At 39.6% G+C, this 22,080-nt stretch overlaps 1 protein-coding gene across 3 annotated transcripts in view; it reads right to left on the reverse strand.

The window, feature by feature from the left end:
* The window catches only part of Me3 (malic enzyme 3), a 213,258-nt gene that overhangs the window by 72,339 nt on the left and 118,839 nt on the right, over positions 1–22,080 (reverse strand). For all 3 annotated transcript variants that reach the window (XM_047519454.1, XM_047519455.1, XM_047519453.1), the window contains exon 5: positions 3,253–3,328. In XM_047519454.1, coding sequence (XP_047375410.1) covers positions 3,253–3,328 — 76 coding nt within the window. The remainder of the gene's footprint in view (positions 1–3,252; positions 3,329–22,080) is intronic.

The raw sequence follows: 22,080 nt of genomic DNA on the forward strand, positions 1-22,080 counted from the left end.
CAGTGAGTGGGGAAGATTAGGGGTCTGGGGTGTGTCAGGGGCAATTCAATCAGCCAAAGTGGGTTTGATTACATGCCAAACTAGTCTCAATATTCAGTTTCTGGTTTTCTCAGAGGACCCAGAAATCCAAGGATTTTGATGTATTTTTTAAATGAAATCTTCTGATTTAAAAATGTTATGGTATATATAAGCAATGGAGTATTAGTCGGCCATAAATAAGAATGGAATCATGGCATTTGCTGGTTAAATGGATGGGACTGGAGACTATCATGCTAAGTGAAATAAGCTAGTCCCCAAAATTCAAAGGTTGAATGTTTTCTTTGTTATGTGGAAGCTAATCCAAAATGGAGTTGGGAATAGGTAAGAAAGAGAGACAGAGAAAGGATATAAAAGGGAGAGGAAATTCTATCAAAATAGAGGAAAGCTCAGTAGAATAGACAAAGGGAATTGAGGGGGAGGAAGGAGGGATGGGAAAAGGGAAGAACAATGGAATGAATCTGACTGAACTTTCGTATGTACCTCTATGAATATAGCTCAACATCGAGTATATCCATAAGACACTAATTTAAAAATACCATAAAAAAATTGCAAGGAATCAGTAGAGGGAGGGAAGCAGAGGGAGAGAGAAAGGGGAGGGGGGAAGTTCTGGGAACTGAATTAGAACAAATTATATTCCATACTTTTGTGGTTATGTCAAAATGTATCCTGATGTTATATATAACTAAAAAGAATCAATAAAAAATAAATAAAAATGAAAAAATTTGAAAAGGGGAAAGACTTTGAAAGCCTTCTCTACTCACTATGTAACTGTATTCTGCAGAATATTCTAGCCAGTTTTCAATTCTGTATTGAAAAGCATTTTGGATGTGTCTAAAAATGTCACTTAAAAATTTCATAACCTGCAAAAAAAGGCTATCCAAAAATTCAAAATTTTCAACTATCACTCAGGGCCGAATTGAATGTATTGAGGGCCAAATCATCCTACTGCTCATTTGTGGCCTCTGATTCCTAGGTAAGAACCCCTCCATGGTGGCCCTTAGGCCCTGCATGACTGTGTGTGTTACAGCTGCCTCTGCCACCTCTGGCAATGACAATGTCCATTCAAGTTGCCCTTAATGTGTACACACATTATTATCGTTAGTCCCCAGAGAAGTCTTATTAAGATGTTTATTAAGTGATGGCCAAGTGCAACTGAGTTAGATGCCTCTCACTGGCCTAGATTCGCTCATAACTTACACTGTTCTTAAGGGTTTGGATGTCTCTCTGTGCCTGTTTTGAGTCCTACCTCTTCTAGGGTGATCCCAAAGCCTCCATTTCTCTTCCTCTAAAATCATTGTCTCCATCTCTCTGGTAATTAGCGCTCCATATTTAGAAAGTTCTCGGAATATGTTCAGTGAAATCAGTGGATATTTAGCTCCTAAGTTTCTATTTTGAATTCATATCATGGTTTTCCAACCCTAATATAAAACATTTTTGGGGTAGGGTTCATGCTTTTTTTATTTTGCATCTCTGCAGCATAGCCCTGATAACAGTTTCACAAATTGTGCCCTTCAGAAGAAGCAATTGAAACCTGAACTCCAGTCCCAGCGCCAGCCTGAAGGAATGGGTACCTTTTTATGGGTGAAATTCTTTCAATTTACTTGCAATTTGCAAAAGAGTAGTGTTTATAAATGGAGACCCCACAGGCCAGGAACAGTGCCTGATGTATGGAAGATGCTCAATGCATTTCCTGAGTGTCTACTATGTCCAAGGTTTCCCATGGTTGCACTGTTCAGAAATGTGAAAAAGATTGGCTTGTAGGTCCTGAGCAGCATGTGTACTCAGGTTAGCCTGGGGTTTGCTCCTCTTTGAAAGAACTGGCTCTTCTTAATGTTCTCAAGATTTTATTATAGCTTCATCCTAGACATACCCTGGAAACTTGCTTCCCTGGGACTGAGATCAAAACCTGCAAGGTCAAGGCCTACATGTAACTGGAGTCTAAGCAATAAGCAGGAAAGAGGAGCACAGGGCAAATCACATGCACCCAGAGGTGCTCCTGAGAGCTAGGGTCCTACCCCTCCATCCCCCTACTTGTTGTGGTTCTGAATGCTAACTCTTCCCAGAGTTTCCGAAGTGGGTGGAACACAAAGATAGGTAGGAGAAAGAAGCTGTATTTGGCATCTTTTGTAGAAGGTTGAGGGGGCTTCGGGAACTGACAGGCAAAGAAAGACAGGGGAAGCTCTGGAGAGAAAACAATGTTGGACTGTCATAGCCTCCCAATGGAGGTAGGTTGGTGTGAACATTGGCCCTGAGGACTACTTGTTCCACACACTCGGTCAGCTCCAGCCCTTCCTGGCTCAGGTATCAGATATACCCTCACCAGGCAGCCAGCAGTTGTTTGCAGTTTGTCTCACCCATGTTGTTTCCAGAAGTGACAATGACCATTGGTGGTAGAGACCCTCAAATTTTTTTGTAGAAGTCCCTGTGCAGGAGGAAATCTGGAGATTTAGCTAATAAATTTCTGCAAAGTTGTATATATTTTATATTGAAAAATTAACACAACATTTGCATTCCCTCTTATATCCTGTTTCTTATATATAAATGTTTTCTCCCTAAATTTTTTGATTAAAATTGGTACTCCAGAAATAAGTGCCAGGTTTGCTTTGTCATTCTGCATATATACCCTTACTGATGTGTTCTCCTGGGGTACATGAACCTGAGAGGGAAGTACTGCTCACTAGAAGATTTTTCTCTTTGTGTAGAAGATCCTCACCTATGTCCCAGTCTCTGCAATGCCTGACTGGTCCAAACTCAAGAACCTCTTCTAATGTCTTTTCCCTTTTGAAGTCATCCCAGATTTCTCCGGTGTTGACCTTCAGTTCTTATCTCTGGTCAAGTTCTGCCTTGTTAGTCTTTGGTGTGTATGTTTTATTTCCCTTACTACATGGTAGCTACTTGGAAAGAGGTTCTGATTTCCCCCTGTATTCATCATGGAAATCAACACCATATGATGAATATATATTCTGGATGATGATGATAGTGGCGATGATGATGATGATGGGCATTTTCACACGGGTATCTGGTTAATGTAAATCTCTGCTCCATGGTACATTTATGTTTTGCTATAACACTTCTATGGTCTGGTCCTGGGAAAAAGGTGGGTAGTATGTTTCCTTGTGCATCATAATCCTCATTTTATAAATGGAAATGACTGATGTAGGTTGAAAGGATTCACTCAACATTACAGCAATAGCAATGAAAATAGGATCATACCTTAATATTATCTTCGGGCCAAGAGTTCAACATTGTTGCAAGATGGCCTTTGTCATGAATGGTGATAAACAGCCCTCTAGGGAAACAAACACATATACACAGAAAAACCAGCAAGTCAGACTAGGAACAGAGCAAAGATCATGAGTGCTAGTTATCATTGTTTCACTTAATTTTGCCCATAGACCTGGATAAGAATGATCCCTTTTCCTAAAGCCCCAAGTTTAGAAGGTCCTACTCTTGCCCTCTGCCTATTGCTCCTCTCTACAGGGTCTAGAGGCCATGGGGCCAAGGAGGGTGCCCACCTGGAGTCTATGTTCTCCAGAGTCTGCACCCTCTTTCCTCCTGCTATACCAGGTACCCAGGACCCTGGAACTCTCTGACTAGATGGCCCTAAGGATGTTTCAGAAACTGTGATTCTCTTCTCCAGGTCCTTCCTGGTGAGTACAGATAACACTGTAGTGTTTGGACTCCTTGACCTGGAGCTATGAGTGGAGCTTGGGCATGTAGGTTCAGATGTCCAGACTCATGTGCATGGGATCCCTGCAATGGGAATGGAACTGGGATGGAAATGGGATGGGGTTCTAGTCATTGGACAGTTTTCTCTGTATCACTGGAGTCTGAGAATTCCAAGTTCAAACTTGGCTTTCCAAACCATCAGGAAGCTATGTTTCTAAATGTAGGTTAGTAGAATATATTTTATTAGCTTGGTTTAGAAAGTTAAATGTTTAGACATAAAGTATGTGGATCTGAGTCTTCTGCCCGGGAATCAGTGGTAAGAGAATATGAGTATCTTTAGGAGCAGGGGGGTTCTTTCTCTCTCACTCACTCTAGTAGATGTCCCACTGATTTCCCATCAACTGTTCAACATGCCCAAGTCTTTATTGTCCTAAAAACAAAAACAAGACTTCTGGTTTCTGGTAATGACATAGTAACTAATATAGAATAACCTTCCTGTAGGTAACAATTATAAAATTACTCATTTCTAAATAGTTTTATTATTGCTATGTTATGAAGTGTGTGTATGTGTGTGTGTGTGTTGTGCATGTGTTTATGGCAATAGAGGTTAGCCAAATGCAGAAAGAAACTGAAAGGGAACCTACTTTTGAAAGAAGGAATTAAAACTTTTGAAATATGCGAATTTGCAGCTCTTTGCCTGAGTGTGGTTCAATCTGTAAGCAACTTAGGGTAGCAGAAAGTCGAGGTTTTACTAGGTTGAGGTATCAGAGAATTGAGTCTAGGTAGAATAATAGCCAGGAAGTTCAGGGGGAAATGGTGAAGGGGAAAAAGCCGCAGAGGATGAGCTCCCAAATCCATGTATTAAATCTTCCCAAGTCATTGACTGACTGTTGAACTATGCATACACGGGGGACTGGAAAAAACCTGCTGCAGCTGGAATCTGAAAGAACTGAGTAGAGATTTCAGTTACTGCTGATCAGGAGAGACATTTCCTTCTCACTCTTATTCTCTCTCTATGTGATCTCATCAATATCAAGGCATTTGGCTGATGATTCTCAGATTTCTGAAAACCACGATTTCTTACCTTTGGCACTACTGATATTTTGGGCTGGGTGATTTTTTGCTTTGAGGAGTGAGGTTGTAATATGCATTGTAGGATGTTTGGTGGCATCTCTGGCCTCTACCCACTAGATGCCAGGAGGACCTCACACTCTGTCGTGACAACTAAAAGTATCTCCAGATATTAGCAAACGTACCCTGGGGGAATAAAATCTTCCTTGGTTTTAGAGCCATTGCTCTTGACCTTTGTATTTAACTGTCTATCTGACATGTGTCAAATGCACTTCAAACTTAGGATGTCTGAAAACAAATTTATGATCTAATCTTCCGCCACTATGACTCAAAGGCAAGACAAGACAAAGACTCATTCCTCTCAAAGACTCATTCCTCCCATTCTCCACTGGCCAGCCACACTGGCCTTCCTTTAGTCCTTCTTGTGTCATGTTCTTCCTATATCAGGACCAGTTAACACACTATTCTTTCTGTCTGGTACAACTACCTCTCCTCACTCTTCTTTAGTTAATTCCTACCCATTCTTTTGATAATGCCAAACTAAAGTAGAGGCTCCAAGCACCTCTTCCCTACATATACAAACTTACTACATTTACTTGTGTGGTTACTCAGTTAATGTGTAGCTTCCAATTAGACTGTGAACTTCATGAAGGCAAGGTCTGCACTTATTTTGATACTGTTCATCACTGTAACCCCAGGGCCAGTCCATAACAGATGTGCAAGACAAATTTTTTTAATAAATGGGGAGGTGAATAAGTTTAATGATGACAATGATGGTTGAAGGGTAAAGATGAAAAGTGTTGAATAAAGTTGGATGAGAGTAGGAGCAAAGGTAATTAGTGTGTGTATTATCTTGTATCCCACTCAAAGGTCATGTGCACAGTGCTGGGTGGTGCTGGGTGGTCCTGGGCTATGCTGTACCTTGAGGCTTGCAGCAGAGAAATGAATACCTGGAGGATGGTGCATGGACAAAGGAAAAGGAAAATATTTCATACTTGGGGTTCATGGCCATGTTATGTTTAGATATAAGGTTTCCCCCAAAGTTAATGACTGAGACCACATGAGAATTTTCAGAGGTGAAATGATTAGATTATGAGAGGTATGACCTAATTAGTCAATTTATCTACCAAAATGGATTTACTGGGTAGTAACTATAGGCAGGTAGGGTGTGACTTGAGGAAATAGGTGACTGGAGGAAATAGGTCTCTGGAGGCATGCCTTTGGAGTATTTATTTTGTCCCTAAGTAGCAGAGTTCTCTCTCTATTTCCTGATTGCCATTTCCTGAGCTGTGATGATGTTATGCCTCATCTTGAGCCCAGAGCAATGGAGTCAGTCATCTATGGACTGAGTCTCTGAAACCATGAGCACCAAATAAACTTTTCCTCCTCTAAAATTGTTCTTCTCAGATCTCTTGGTCATAGTGATGAAAAAACTGACTAAAATAGGCCTATGCACCACAATGAAGGGGGCAGTGTAGGTGTGTGAATTAACTTACTTGTAAGGTTTGAGAGAAAGCTGCAGGTGAAGGTTATCTGAGTCTGCCACCCAAAAGCATGCCTCTTAGGCCTAGAGATTATTTTGAGTTAACTGATACTTGGCCTCAATGAGGGATTTGGGCAAACTTCTAAAAATAGGGCACAGGTTTCTTTTTGTAAAGGAAATTCACATTTATGAAACAAATTTCCATTTGAACAGATGACTTCCCTATCCTATATGAAAAGGAGGACTCTTAATAACTCATCTGTGAAGAAGGCACTGACTTAAGTCTGCATAACAGAACCTACTAAACATTGTCTGTTTGCCATACTTTTTCTGAATACCTCTTTATAATCCCTGCCCTTCAGAGGCCCAATCCCCTTTTTCTTTGTTTTAATCTAGAGTAATATTTAAGCCCAAGTTTCAACCATCCCTTTGGGTACTTATGAATGTTCCAACGTGTATATGCACTATGAACATGTTAAATTTAGGTTTTTCTCTTTTTAATTTGTCTATGGCAGTCTAATTTATAGGGCCTCAGCTGGAGAGCACAAAATGCGTGGCAGAAAATACTTTTTCCCTCCCCTTTACAGGCATTTGCCAGACCATTTGGAAATGATGGTGGAGTTTTCAATCATATCAGTTATGACAAAAACTAAGCATTGGATTGGAACTTGTGTCTAAAGATGACCTCTATGAAGTTTAAGTTTGGGAAATCACACTTTTTATGGGTCAGGCTATATGGGCAATGACCAAACAGATCCCATTTTACCCTGAGACTTCATGTCATGTAGGAAATACTTCTTCCATGGAACACCCCGCCTCTGTACCCATCAACAGTTGCTTAGCATAGCATGTTTGGCAACAGAAAATGGCAATTCTTATATAATGTAAAATTGTTCTTTTTTTGTTTCCTATTTTTCTTGGACAGAGAGCAATTGTCTAGATGTTAGTAACCATTCTTTAACTTGTACCCAACTAAGGTTGTTTTGACCTACTTCCCATTCTGCTTATGATTTTAGTTCTCATGATGTTAGTTTGTAGTTTTGAATTGTAACAACAGTTACTTATGTTTAATGTACCGACATGTTTTACTTATGATATTAAAAACCCCTGCAACCCTACACTCAGGGCTGTTCTCCCAATAGCCATTTTGGGTGTTGTGTGACAGTCAGCTGGTCAGCTAATAAACACTCTCAAATTTGGACTTCTTGGTGGTGATGGGTCTGTTCTTAAGTTACTCCCCACAACATACTGTGCGGATAATGATCCTCAAAGATTGTCCTGGATGAAAATAACCATTATACATAAGTGTTCTGAAGTTTAAGTAGGGGTAGTGGTGTCATTAGGATAAATGAGCCAAGCTGAACTTATAAACCTGAAACCTTTTAAAGAATTCTTAGGCCAGGTCTTTTCAGCTGCCGCTCTGAGGTATGACTTGAGGAGGTCTTGCTAGAGACACCTCTCCTATGAGTTTGATTTTCACCCATAGCCGTGGCTTTAACATCTCTCCCCCATCAGGTCATCTAGAGCATAGTCACATGGGACAATAATGCTAATATAGAAGATCAAAAATATGGCACCCCAAATATCCAAGGCCGTGTATTAGTGGCCACTCCTTTGTGGGTTGTCCTTTGCATGGATACTCCCTCTCTCTTTGCCTGATATTCTAAATCCTAAAGAGAAGCTGCACCTAAATGATGAAGATGTAAAATGCTAAATACTCTAGGTTTCCAGAACCTGGGACATCTGGTGACCTTCGGATTACATCAGAATATGTAATGCCCCTCCTTAATCCTTAGTTCTGTACATAAACTAACACAAACATGTCAACTGCTATGAGGTTTAACCTGCAGAAAAGTAACAGGTCTGTCTAAAGAACTATAGGAACTAGCTTCCAGAGGGAGAGGTCCATTGCAATTCTCTAGGCAGAGAAGAAGAGAAAAGGAATCACAGTCTGGATGAGGAAGACTCCACCCAGCATGTAGGTTTCCTATCCATTGGTCCCTACACCCTATAAAATCCCTTTCATGTACCTGAGTTTCCCAAGATGGAGCTTTGAGGATAATAAGCTTCTCCATCTTCTTAGGACCTAATGGTGAATAAATGGATTTCCTTCTCATCAACTGTCCTTTCCCCCATATTAACTTTCAAGCAGTGAGTGACTGGACCTTGGTGTCATAGTGACTATAGGCGACCAGATTACACCACCTCAGAATATGCTACTAAAGATTATTTTGAGCTGTTTATTTTGAGAAACCACAAACACAAGAAGAAACTCTGAAAATGAGTAAAAATTCTTGTTTTAAAGATAAATTTACATCAACATAAGAAATCTCATTTGCAAGAAGGTCTCCTCTCTATCAGGAGGGTGATGATTGATGATTCTAAATCATTAGACGTTCTTATTAATAAAGATAACATCAATTTAACCTGTGTCACAGCCTTAACCTTGTTTACAATGTGTTTCCTAGTTACCTCACCATGATTGACTGTCCAACAATCTTCTTTCTTTGTTTCAGTGCAAAATTATATAGAAGCCTGAACTCACAGTCACTTCTTTGAGAATTACTCATTCCTTGGGTTTTTCCCAGGTATACATGAGGTATACATATTGTTAAATTTTTCTTTTGTTAATCTGTCTTTGTTTACAGGGATCCTTCCCAACTAAGAACTATGAAGGTAGAGTAAAATTAGATTTCCTCTTCTACACTAACAAGGAGGCCAATTCTTTTAGGTTAGAAGAACAGGGTCTCAGCCCCAGGCTCACTGATAACCTCCTGAGTGACCTTGGGGAAGTCACATAAGCAACACAAGCCAATCCTTGGTTGCATTTCTGGTCTCTTGATGCTCTTAACTTGGTCCTATTCTGGAAATATCTCTCAGTCAAAAAAGTTTGGTTCTCAACATTCCCTCTGTGCTCAGAGACCAGATTAAAACTCAGTAAGATGTTCATAAAAAACCTCACATATTAAGAGGTAAAATCTATGTCTTATTTTAGACTTTAGCAAAACTTTGTTGTGGTTCATTGTAGACACAGGAAAAGTATGATTGCTGAAATTATCTGGCACTTTAAAATAAGTCATCTTCGTTAAGAGCAAGGGGGAGGATGGAATACTTGAAAAAACATTTTTTAAAATTTAAACTTGAGCTACTATAATTTCAGAAGACCCTTATTTTGCATGCACAATTTCACACTCTGCAGAGATCATGCTTCAAAAGTATCACCTGTTGAAATGTATTAAGAGCTTTTTAACCATTTCTCAAAGACACCTAAGCCTACACCTGAGGTTCTGATCAGCTGAGGAGTACAGAAACTCACTCCTCTGCTTTCCTTCTTGGTGGTTTCAGAAAAACATTTAGGTGCCTTGGAAGTGCTCCCTCCTGGTCCTTCTTAGTTCCACCCTGAGCCCTCAAACACACAGGACTCCCTGAGCCTGGAGTGGGGATTTTCAAGTGATTTCCAATAATATGAAATACTGACAAGCAAAGAGGTTGCAAGCCACTCAGGTGAAGTTTTAGAGAAATTTCAAAGGGATGGAAGCACAGATGCAAGAAGCATAGATGCAAGGTTAAATGTATGTGCTCTGTGACCACAGTCTTTCAGTTCAGCATAAAATGGAGGAAGGGACATCACCTACTTCTTACATTTACTATTATGATTAAATAAAGTGATGCATGTTTAAAGAATGTTTTGTAGAGTCTTCTGGCTCATGATAAAAACTCAACAAATGATAGCTTTTTGTGTTGCTGACTTAGTGTAGTATTTAATAGTGCCAGTCAGGAGTTAGATCTCGTGGATTCAAAGGCTGACAAAATGTCCAGTGAGGCACCTGGTTCATAGTACCTAATTATAAATTAGTATTTTAACTGGAATGCTACTTCACCAATGTGCATATCACAGAAGACATGATTGACCTTTACATATGACTTTTACTGGTAAAAGAGGAAGGTGGTCATAAAGTGTGGTAGGCAGAAAATTTTTCATTATATGGGTCACTGAATGGTGGGAAAATAAAAGGGCCTTTAGTGATACATAGTTGGGACTAAAAGTTCTCCATGTTCCCTGCAAGAGCTAATACTCAATAAGAATGCAGTCAAGGGCAGCTTGGAATGTAGAACGAGTCACAAAATGTCAACATTCACTGATTCAGTCAATACACTTTTTGAATGTCTCTGTTGCAAGGACGCTGGCAGACCCTTTGTGTACATTAGCATGCTGCTTATGCAGTGCTATCAGGTGGGCAGTATCATCACTCTACAGATGAGATGGAGAGGCAGCATCATAAAGGTGGAGCTGAGATCCACACACGGGTCTCTTGGATCCCAGAAACATGGCCCCTTTAGGTGTGTGATATGGGGCAAGTCCTTCACCACTTTAGGCCTTAGTTTTCTCATCAGTAAAATGAGGATGACCAGTTATTCATTACAGAATGACTGTGAGGATCAAATGAGGCAGTTTGCAAATCCCCACACAATGCAAAGCCCTACAGACTTATGAAACTTAATATTTGTCTGACCCTGTCCAATATGGTAGGTCTGAGCAGCAGTGCTAATGTGAGACTCTCTGAGCACATGCTGCTACTCTTTTCCTGGTAGTCCCGAACAGATGTTTGGGGTAGTAACTTAAGTGCTAAGAGGCGCTCTGTGTTTCCTAGCTGGGTCTGTTTCAATCTTCCGTCCTTGAGAAGGAGCCAAAACTCTGGGAATGAATGATGCCTTAGCAGGGGAGCCCTGTCTTGAACAGCTGTGTGACACATTTCAAGTATGATGTACCATCCTGCTGCAGGCAAGAAGGGAAGCAGGAAGGTGGGAAGCTGCGGGAAGCCCAGGCCTGGCTGTGAGGCACAGAGATGTCTCCAACTTTTGAGTGAATTGTAGGCTGCCTGGGGATCCCCAGGTGCTGGACATCCTGCAGGAAGCTAATGCAGCCTAAGCACTCATCAAGGCTGGCAGCTCCTCTGAGTAACTAGAACAGAACATCCTTCATGACTCCTGGGGCTGCAAAGATGGGATAGAGGGGCCCATGGGAATCTCACTGTCAATAGCTACTAACTGGAATGGGACAAAGACAAAAGTAATTTTAGGTACTGTGACTTCTCCCAGGTTTTTCCTGTTTACTTCAGGGGAGCAATTTTAGAACTTGAGGTGGTGGTGAGGGGAATATATATATTGAATATGGCCAGCCACCAACCTATGGAACTCAGGTTTTTAGTGAATAGATGCTTTGCTTTACACAAAACACAGCTTATCCCTGAAAGGTTGTAAGAACATGAAATATCTAGACCTAAAATTATATTGTATGTGTACTTGGGAAGTTACTGTTTAAAGGGAAACTGTAGGGAATTTCTCAGGAACATTCATCACAATCCCCTGCTTTCTGTCACTCTAGCAAAAGGCCTGAGAAAACTTAGAGGAATAGAAGATTTATTTTGGCTCCAAGTTTTGGAGACTTCAGTTTATGGTTGGTTGACTTGTTTGCGGGGGGGTGTGGTGGCACAGTATATCACGGCAGGAGCATGTGGCAGAAGAAGCCAGGAGGCAAAGAAAGAAAGAGGAAGAGGGTAGGATCCCCCAATCCTTCAAGATCATGTTTCCAGTGTCCTGACTTTCTCCCGAGAGGTTCTACCTCTTAGATGTTCCACTACCTTTCAATAGTGCCAAAGGTACCATTTAAACCACAATGGATTTAGATTTAGACCAAAAATTACCCCAAAGGACATGTGTTAAAGGCTTGGTTCTAAATGTAGCAATGTTCAGAGGTGGAACTTTTAGGAAATGATTGAATCATAAGGGCTCTGACCTAATCAGTGAGTTCATCCATTTGATGGATTCATGATTTGAATGCATTACTTGGAGGTGGTACAAATTGTAGGAAGGTGGGGCATGGTTGGAGGAAGTAGTTCACTGAAAGTGTGCTCTTGGGGAATATATCTTGTCCCTGGCTCCTTCTCTCTCCTCTCCTCCCACTGCTCTGCTTCCCAGCTGCCAGGAGCTGATCAGCTTTCTTCTGTCATACCCTTTTTTCATAATGTTCTGCTTCACCTCAGGCCCAGAGCAATGAAGTCAGTCAACCATGAACTGAAACCTCTGAAACAATGAGCCAAAACAAACCATTCCTTCTCTAAGTTGTTTGTATCAATATTTTGGTCACACTGATGAAAAGCTCACTAGTAGAACTCTAACATCTGATTTATGACTTTCCTCAAGTTTGGATTTTCATTCTGTGCTTCCTTAGAAATAGAACCCAAGTTCTCTCTTATCTGATGCATAGTCATCAGGACCCACTAACCAAAACTGAGAAGGGGTGGCACAGAGTAAACTTTGTTTTAAGCATTGAGAGTTCAGGGTTGCTTGTTCCACAGCATAACCTAACCTTGGTATACTTTGTTCAACAAAATCTTTCAGAGATGCTCAATATCTAAAACAAAATAATGGTGTCTGCCTAAAACAGAAGCAAAGTCTACCCCTTTTTGAGGGATTTCTCATTCTTCTTCATCCCAGTAGCCCTTGAATACCTCAACAGACCTCTGGCAATGACAGAAAAGGAAACCAATTCTTTATTGGAAGCAGTGTAATGGCACAGGGAGTTAGTAATTAAGGTTTAGGAGAATAGATCTGTAACATATATCTCCTCCCACTAGCCTGTATGTTCCAGGAGGCCTGGAGAGCATCTGTCTTATTTACTGCTGTAGCCTCAGGCCTAGCACAGAGCCAAATATACAAGAGGCACTCCATAGGCGATATCTGCATTACGTATGATGTGAAGTCTAGATTGTGGGGCTGAAGTGAGACAGATCTGGGCCTTTTAAACTTTTTTTGCAGCTATAAACTAGTTTATAATAAAATCTCAAGCTGTTTCTGTGAAGATATATAACATAGGACTTCAAATGCACCAAGCCATTTGATTTGTCCTTCCTTCCTCCAAAAAATAGGTACCTGTGATCTTATTTAGAAGTCGGGCCTGTGGAGAGTAATCAAATTAAGATGAGGTTTTTAGGGTGAGTCCTAATTCAATAGGACTGCCATCTTCCTCTTTATAAGAGGAAGACACAGGCATACAGGGAGAAGATGACCATGTGAAGATGGAGATAGAGATGGTGGCAATTACCTACAAGGCATGGGATGCCAAGAATTGCCAGCAAATAGCAGAAGATAGAAGAGGTGGAGAAGAACTTCCTTATAGGCTTCAGAGAGAGGCTGACCCTTCTGACATCTTGCTTTCAGACTTCTAACTTCCACAACTGTGATACAATGCACTTCTGTTTTTTCAAGCCACCCAGTTTGTGGTTACTTGTTATAGCATCCCTGGAAAGTGAATATGCATTACTAATGTAGTAGCCACTGGTAATGGTCATCACAATTCCTTGTCTGTACATTCCTTTAAACTCTAAGTCTGTTGGAAATTCATAAGGGCAAGTGCAGGTGAAGTTTTCTCCCAAGGAAGGGTGGTAAATTACATCACTATCTCCAGTTTCCATCAGGAGTCAGAAAAATTCTCTTGAATTTCAGAACTTAGTTACATGAGAAAGAAAAACAAAGATAATGTTCACTTAAGAGAATGTTATTCTTGAGAAAAAGACTCTTAGGTCTTATCTCAGCCTGCAGAGGAGTGACCCTTAGAAATTTCCTAAAATAGAATTAGAAAAAAAAAAAAAAAACCAACAACAAAACCCATTGAAATAGTGTTTCTTTAGGCTTCTTGGCACCAAGTCCAACACAAAAGGAGAACTTAATTAAAACAGGGTCAGCGACATTAGGCAAATGACTGCAGAGGGCTCAGAAGAGGGACACGCACTTTCAACTCTGTAACAAAGGCTTGCTGTTGCGGAGGAAAGCATCATTCCACACGTTTTTTGGCAGGAAGGGAACCTGTCCTCTGAAAACCCACAAGAGGCTATTTTTAAAGCCCCACAGCAGTCTACCAAAGCCAGCAGCATTGCAGGAGAGATCAGGTCTAAGAAGACCAGGAAGTAGATCTAAGAAAGGCTCTATAAGCCAAGCACCTGGAGAGGCAGAGCCCTGGGAGACTGCAGTGAGGTCACTGCCGTGCCTGGAGGAACTGAAAAGTCACACTGCAGTCTGAAATGTCCTCAGGGCAATGTAACCAAACTGGGAGACTAGTGCCCACAGATCAATCACTGTGACAGTAGTTGGTCATCTACAGTTATTCTTTGGTTTTACTTTTTCTCTTGAGGAACATTTTGATTATTTAAACACATTGAATCACCATGGCTAATTTCCTGTATTCTGGACAACCCATCCTGTTTCCCTCTGATGTGGAATGTTACAAAGGGAGTGGGTGTATGTCCCTCTCCCTGCCCACTGGAGATCCCCTTTCCTTCTGACCTTCCCAGGTGATAGTGGATGTGAAGTGCCCTTGTCTTGGGAGTGAGGCTTAAAGGTATGGACAGTGATGTCTGTTCAGGTAGTGCCATCAATGGGACAATGGCATGGGCAGGGCTTCCTGGATTTCATAAACTCAAAGTTGACAATTGCCTTGACCCTGCTTGGTCTTTATGAATTCTGCTTTATGCTAGGTATTATGCTGGGCATATTGGACACAAAGAATATAACTTTGTGTCTGATCATGAAGGGTTTTCTTATTTAGGCAGATCAGAATAAAAGTACAGTAAAATGGGTTATAACAGAGGCATTATTATAGGAATGAGGAGAAGCCCAGGATAAGCAAGCCCAGAATGGCTGGGTCAGAGAGCAAAAGAACAGCAGTAAGCCCTTGGCCTTCCCCTTTCTCTGCTTTCTTCTTGCTGTGAGATGGTTTTCCCCAAGTAGAACTGAAACCTTACAAGTGCAGGGACCTCATCTTTTACTTCCATTGATTTCTGAGGTCCCTTAAGGTAGCCCTATAAATACCAAATCTACTATCGAAAAAAGGGATTTCCAAATAGGTGGCATTTCTTTTCTTGTCTTCCCTGGATGTTGGAATGGTTCAGATAGGATGGAGCAGAAGTCTTTCAGCACTATATCTAGACATGTGAATTTGAGAAGGTTACCAGATCTCTATGAACCTGTTTCCTCATCCCCAAAATGAAATAAGTAGATCAGATAACCTCTAAAACTGTATGCTTCTATGACTGTAATCTAGCAATCCATGGAACAGATCCAACAGATAACCATGGAATCATTGCAAGAACATAGATTTGGAGCTAGACAGACTTGGGATTCCATTCTAGATTCAATTCTTATTCACTTTGCAAACTTACCTAACTTCCTTGGGTTTCAGCTGCTTATCACTAAGATGGAGCCGTCATCACTAAACTTAGTCTTGCTCAGTCTGTGTGAGCATGTACGTGTACCTATACTTTATTGTCAATCATAAAGTAGCCTCTTGACACATTTAAATTAGAACTTTAGAAATGTTTGCCAAAGGAATGAACGTCAGTTCCCCTCCAAGAAAAACAGAATTTCATGTCATGGTTCACAGATAGGGCAACTTCATATTCTGGTTTCCCTGGTCTTGACACAATTATTATTTGTTTTCTTTTTACTCTCTAGAACCTGCTGATCTGCAGATCCATTGTATTAAATTCAATACTACAAACATTTACTGGGTGTCAACTATAAAAAATCAAGCTCATTCTTTCAGTGGCATTGTTGGAATCCCTTCCCTGGGTAGTTATTCATCACAATCCTAGTAATAACACAAAACATATGCAAAGTGTATCACCCAAAGTCTTTTGCTCTCTGTGCCTTTTTGGTACTGTTGTGGAGCTGGGGCCTTTTGAGAAACTGAGGCACTGAGAAGACCCCCTCTTCAAACCCTGATTCTTGCAACCAAGTCTGAAAGATTTCAGAAATTTGCTCAGATTAACAGGAATGAGTTTATTGAGGGTATAGGAAAAGGGAAAGGAGGCACTGTAGACGAAGAGAGTAGGTTCTCTCAAAAAGAGAGGGACAATGTGCCTCTTCTGCTCTCCAATTTTATTGGGGATCCCAGAGAAGTTTCCAGAGAGTCCTGTCCAGGTTCACCTCTTGAGTTTTACTGAAAGAAGGGTGACAGACTTTCAAGTCTCCACTGTCATGGCAACTCTAGGTTACCTTGGCCCATGCTGACCGATTCTAATTGGATTCTATTTTTTTCAAGCTTTTCCCATTTTTTAATGGAGAGGTGTCTAATTGGATTCATAACCATACATTCTTACAGATTTTATGGTTAGGAGGAACTATCCTATCTCCCAGAGTTTCACCATCTGGTCACAAAAGTCTCCTCCTTTGGGGTAACATAGGTTTCTCTTATCAACATTATTTTGGGCCTGTGTTTCTCCTTCAGTGAACAGGTAGTTTGCTGAGGAATGTAATATATCCTGTATACTAAGGCCAGACAGAGCTGCAGGTAAAATACTTCTTGGAAAAGAAAGCATGTGGGGATCAGCACCCTGAGTCCATTTTACAGAGTTATTCTCTTAACCTTGTGCTCCCATCATCCTTATCTGTCTGTTCCCTAACAGTACCATCTATAATGCACTGTTTGCCAAACGCTGCATGGTCAGATTTTTTTTGATTTTTTTTTTTTTTTTTGGTACTGGGGATTGAACCCAGGGGCACTTAACCACTGAACCACAACCCCAGTCCACTTTTGTATTTTAATTAGATCAGGGTTTCACCGAGTTGCTTAGGGCTTTGCTAAGTTGCTGAAGCTGGCTTTGAACTCTCGATCTTACTGCCTCTACCTCCTGAGCCACTGGGATTATAGGTATGCATCACCACACCTGACTACATAGTCAGTTATGAACACAGACAAAATGATGGAGTAGTAAAGGTGTTAGATCAGAGTAGCTCAGGCCTGGTCTTGATTCCTTGGGAGTCCTAATCCTTGGCTTCATGTCCTTATTACCTTATGTCAAATTTACAAGGTGGAAAAGAAAGAAAAGAAATCGATATTTATTTAGCTCCTACTGGGAACATTTCACAAACGCTGAACCATTAACTCACAGTCACAAGTCTGGGAGGCAAGGATTGTTGTTCCCACTTACACCTGACAGTAATAAGGTTCAATGAGATGGTATTATATTACTGAGGTAAGAAGTGTCCCATAGCAGAGGAGAGCAGGAAAGAAGCCACTATGCCCTCCTGGGTCTCTTGTTAAAGGGGAATCTATAAAACACAGAACCCTTTAGAAGACAGGTCTCTATTAACAGAAAAACTGGAATAGGTTTCTAATTGCTTTTACTCTCCCATTCCTGGAATTTGCAAATATCATATATTGCTGTAGCCGCTTTGTTGATTATGAGATGGTTTTTGGCAGTTAAAAAATGTCAAGTTCAATTCCAAGCATTGGGGGAATTTCTTCATCTATTCTCTTTGAATAAGAAGGATACTGATAAGGTATGTTAAGAGGCAAAGAAATGCAGTTTTCATTAAAAAGCATGAGCACATAGAAAAGCCCTGTATCTCCATCACATCGTTAGCCAACTGAACACTTTATAATCAAGAGAAAAAGACCCCATAGATGGGAATTTTAGCTGAAATTGACACTCATGACCAAGTAGAAAATCACTTTGGAATCTGAAAATTCGAATTCTGCAACTTGCAGATGCTTCCAATTAGAACAAAGAAGGTTAATGTAGTTTCAGCTGTTACATGAAATACTTAAATGTGCCAAGAAACTCAGAGTTGGTACAAAGGAGTTTCTTTTTCTACTGAAATATTTACTCCTCCAGAAATAATAATCACAGAGGCTTCAAGCTCCTTCTCCCTGAGAAGTCACACTTAGCACTCTTTACTTTCTTTCAGGCTGTGAACATGGCAAAGACCCACACATGTCTCCACTTTATAAAACAAACATCTTCCTGCCGCCTAGAAGGCTTTTGGTTAATCTGGGTCTCTGGGCAGTAAGTTTTTGGGAACAAGTCTCTCTGTTCTAAAGTTTCAAATATCTGATATCTAAAGCTAATAATCATTCTGAAATTATTGTCCCCTGACTCAGAGGCATAGCCAGTGAGTCACTTGTTTACAAGTATGTACAAGATAAAGAGAGGAAAACATCCTATCTGCTTGTTTTTCCAAAGCAGGTTTGAGAAGTACTCACATATTTTTTTCCCACTGAGTCATAAATCTCTACAGCTTCAATTTGAGAAATAGGCTAGGAGTTCAGAACCCTATGAAGACATGCTGAAACAATAGGCCCCCAAGCCAAGGCTGAAGTTGTAAAAACTCAAATCCATTTTATGCTAGCATTTATGAGGCAATTCTATGGCCAGGCATCTGAGTCCTATCTTGAAGCAATTTGTAAGCGGAAGACCCTGCCCACTTTAATTTATCATATAAACATTTCTGGAGCTATCATTGCATATTAGTCATGAAAGCTGGAATTTAATAAGAGAGAACAGAATGCAGTTTCAAAGAGGACAAAAGTTCACTGGGAAAACATATGTTTAAATCACAGGGACCCTGATCACTGGAAGCAAATGTAAGAGACAGCTAAGCGCCTGGAACTAAATGTCTGAAAGGGCCACTCATCAGATGCAATTAAGCAGGAGGAGGGAAGAAGGACACATTTGACCTAATTTGTTGTTTTGACTAAGTTTAGCCCCAAACTACAAATATCTTTCAGGGAAGAAATCTCAGAACATTCAGATCAGGAATTTTCAAGGCTAAGGAAGTATTTGCTTTGAAATGATGGGAATGATGCATACATACATCTTTTGTCAGAAATAAGTCTCAACTGGACCCTCTCCAATCTGCAAAATATCAGTGTCATAAGTCCTAAGAACAGAGGCTTAAAAGACTGAACTAAATTTCTGATCTCTTGATTAGTAGATGAGTGACCTAGGCAATGATCATATTTGAGCCTCGGTTTCCTTATTTGTAAAATAGGGCCAATTAATGTTTCTAATGAAGTCATATGTGACAATTCAAAGAGAATGTATGGAAAGCAGTGAGCACAATGCCTGGTTCATTTAGATTAAAATAATTTTTTTTTAAATCAAGGACTGAACCCAAGGGCATTTAGCCACTGAGTCACATCCTTTAATTATTTATTTTGAGACAGGGTCTCACTAAGTTGCTTAGGACCTTTCTAGGTTGCTGAGGCTGGCTTTGAACTTGCAATCTTCCTTTCTCACCCTCCTGAGTCACTAGGACTATAGGTGTGCACCACTGTGCCTGGTCAAAGCACTTAATTCTCAGAAGGAAGGATTCAAAGCATGCCATGAGGTTGAGAAATACAGATAACTACCAAAGCACAAAAGAAGATAGAAAGGAACAATGAGTCTACAAAACCTAGAAAACAATTAACAAAATAGCAGTGATAAGTCTTTACCCATCAATAATTACTCTGAATGTAAATGGATTAAATTATCCACTCAAAAGGCATAGAGTGGCCAAGTAGGCAAAAAAATGAAAGCCAACTACATGCTGCCTACAAAGGACTCTTTTACCTTTAAGGACCACTCTGTAGTGAAAGCAAAGGGATGGAAAAATATTAACATGAAAATGGAACTCAAAAGGAAGCAGGGATAAACTTACATCAGACAAAATAAATATTAAGTATAAAATTGTAAAAAAGAAATAAAGAGGGTAGTCATTGCTGGGCATGGTGGCACAGGCCTGTAATCCCAGTGACTAGGGAGGCTAAGACAGGAGGATCATGAGTTCAAAGACAGCTTCAGCAATTTAGCAAGGCCCTAAGCAACTTAGTGAGATTCTGTTTCAAAATAAAAAATAAAAAAGACTGGGAATGTGGCTCAGTGGTTAAGCACCCCTGGGTTCAATCCCTGGTTTTTAAAAAAAAATAGTGATATGTAGTCAATTCGTCAAGAGGACATAACATTTGTCAATATACAAGCAGTTTAACATTGAAGCATCTAAATATATAAAGCAAATATTAGGAGACTGCAAGGAGAGACAGACAGCAATATAATAAGAATGGGGGACTTTAATACCCAATTTTCAACAATGGACAGATCATCCAGTCAGAAAATTAATAAGGAAATATTGGACTTAAACTACACTTTGAATCAAACAGACCTAACAGACATATACAGAACGTTTCATCCAACAATAAAAGAATATATTCTTTTCAATGCATGCAGAGCATAGATCATATGTTGGTCACAAATAAATCTTAACAAAATTTAAGAGTACAGTGGTATGAAACTAGAAATCAACCACAGAAGGAATTTTGGAAAATTCACAATATGTGGAAATGAAGTAATATTCTCCTGAACAAGCATTGGGTCAAAGAATAAATTTAAAAAAATTTAAAAACATCTGGAGACAGAGACAACATACTACAATTGATAGGATGCAGCAAAAGAAGTTCTAAGAGGGAACATTTTTTAGCAATAAATATCTACATCAAAAAAGAAGAAAAATGTCAAAGAAATAACCTATGTTGTATCTCAAGGAACTATAAAAGGAGCAAACTAAGCCCAAAGTTAGCTGAAACAAGAAATAACAAAGATCAGAGTAGAAATAATATGAAATAGAAACTAGAAAAAACAATAGAAAAGATAAACAAAATTGAATTAGTTTTTTGAAAACCTAAGATTGACAAACCCTTAGCTATCTTTCTTAAAGATGGCTAAAAAAAGAGAAAAATCAAATAAATAAAATCAGAAATGAAATAGAAATTGTTAAAACTGATAGCACAGAAATACAAGATCATAACAGATTACTAAGTACAATTACATGCCAACAAATTGGATAACCTAGAGGAAATGAATTAATTCCTAGAAATGTATAACCTACCAAGACTGAATAATGAGGAAATAAAAATTTTGAACAGATTAATAACAAGTATAGAGATTAAATTAGTAATAAAATCTCCCAACAAGAAAAGTATGGGACCAAATGACTTCGCTGTTGGAGTTTATCAAACACAAAGAAGACTTACTATGTATTTTATTCTCAATCTGTTCCAAAAAAACACTGATGAATATAAATGCAAAAATCTTCAAAAAATACTAGCAAACCAAATTCAACAGTGCTTTAAAAGGATCATTTACCATGATCAAGTGAAATTTATCCCTGGGATTCAAAGATGGTTTAACATATACAAATCAATAAATGTGTTTCACTTCATCAATAGAATAAAGAATGAAAAACCACATTTCATCACAAAGATGCAGAAAAAGCATTTGAGGAAACTCAGCAATCTTTCATGATAAAAACTGAATAAATAATGAATAGAAGAAAATTTCAACACAATAAAGGCCACATGACAAGCTTCCAACTAATACCATACTCAATGTTGAAAACTTGAAATCTTTTCTTCTATAATTAGGCATAAAACAAAGATATCCACTCTCACCACTTGTTATGGTTTGGATTTTTAAATGTGCCCCCAAAGTTGCATTATTGGGAGGTGATGGATATTTTAGGAGGTGGGGCCTAGTGGAAGGAAGTTAGGTCATTAGGGTCATGCCTTTGAAGGGACTATTGGGACCCTGGTCCCTCCTCTCCCTCCACCCCGCTCTGCTGCCCAGCAGAGGTAAATGGACTTCCTCCACCATGCACTTCCACCATGACGCACTGCCTCACTTTCTGCCCAAATTATCAGAGTCAAGTTAACATGGATTGAAACCTCTGAAACTGTGAGACAAATAAATCTTTCCTTTTTTAAGTTAATTTTCTCAGGTATTTTGTCACAATGATAGAAAGTTAACTAATGTACCATTTATAATTAACATAGTACTACAATTCCTAGCCAGAGCAATTAGGCAAGAGAAAGAAATAAAAGGCATACAAACAGGAAAGGAAGAAATGAAATTATTTTTCTTTGTTGATAACATGTTCTTACACATGGAAAACCCTAAAGACTTCACTGAAAAAATTGTAGAACTGATCAATGAATTTAGTAA

Source organism: Sciurus carolinensis, chromosome 11 (assembly GCF_902686445.1).
Source record: "Sciurus carolinensis chromosome 11, mSciCar1.2, whole genome shotgun sequence".
Classification (NCBI taxonomy): Eukaryota; Metazoa; Chordata; class Mammalia; order Rodentia; family Sciuridae; genus Sciurus; species Sciurus carolinensis.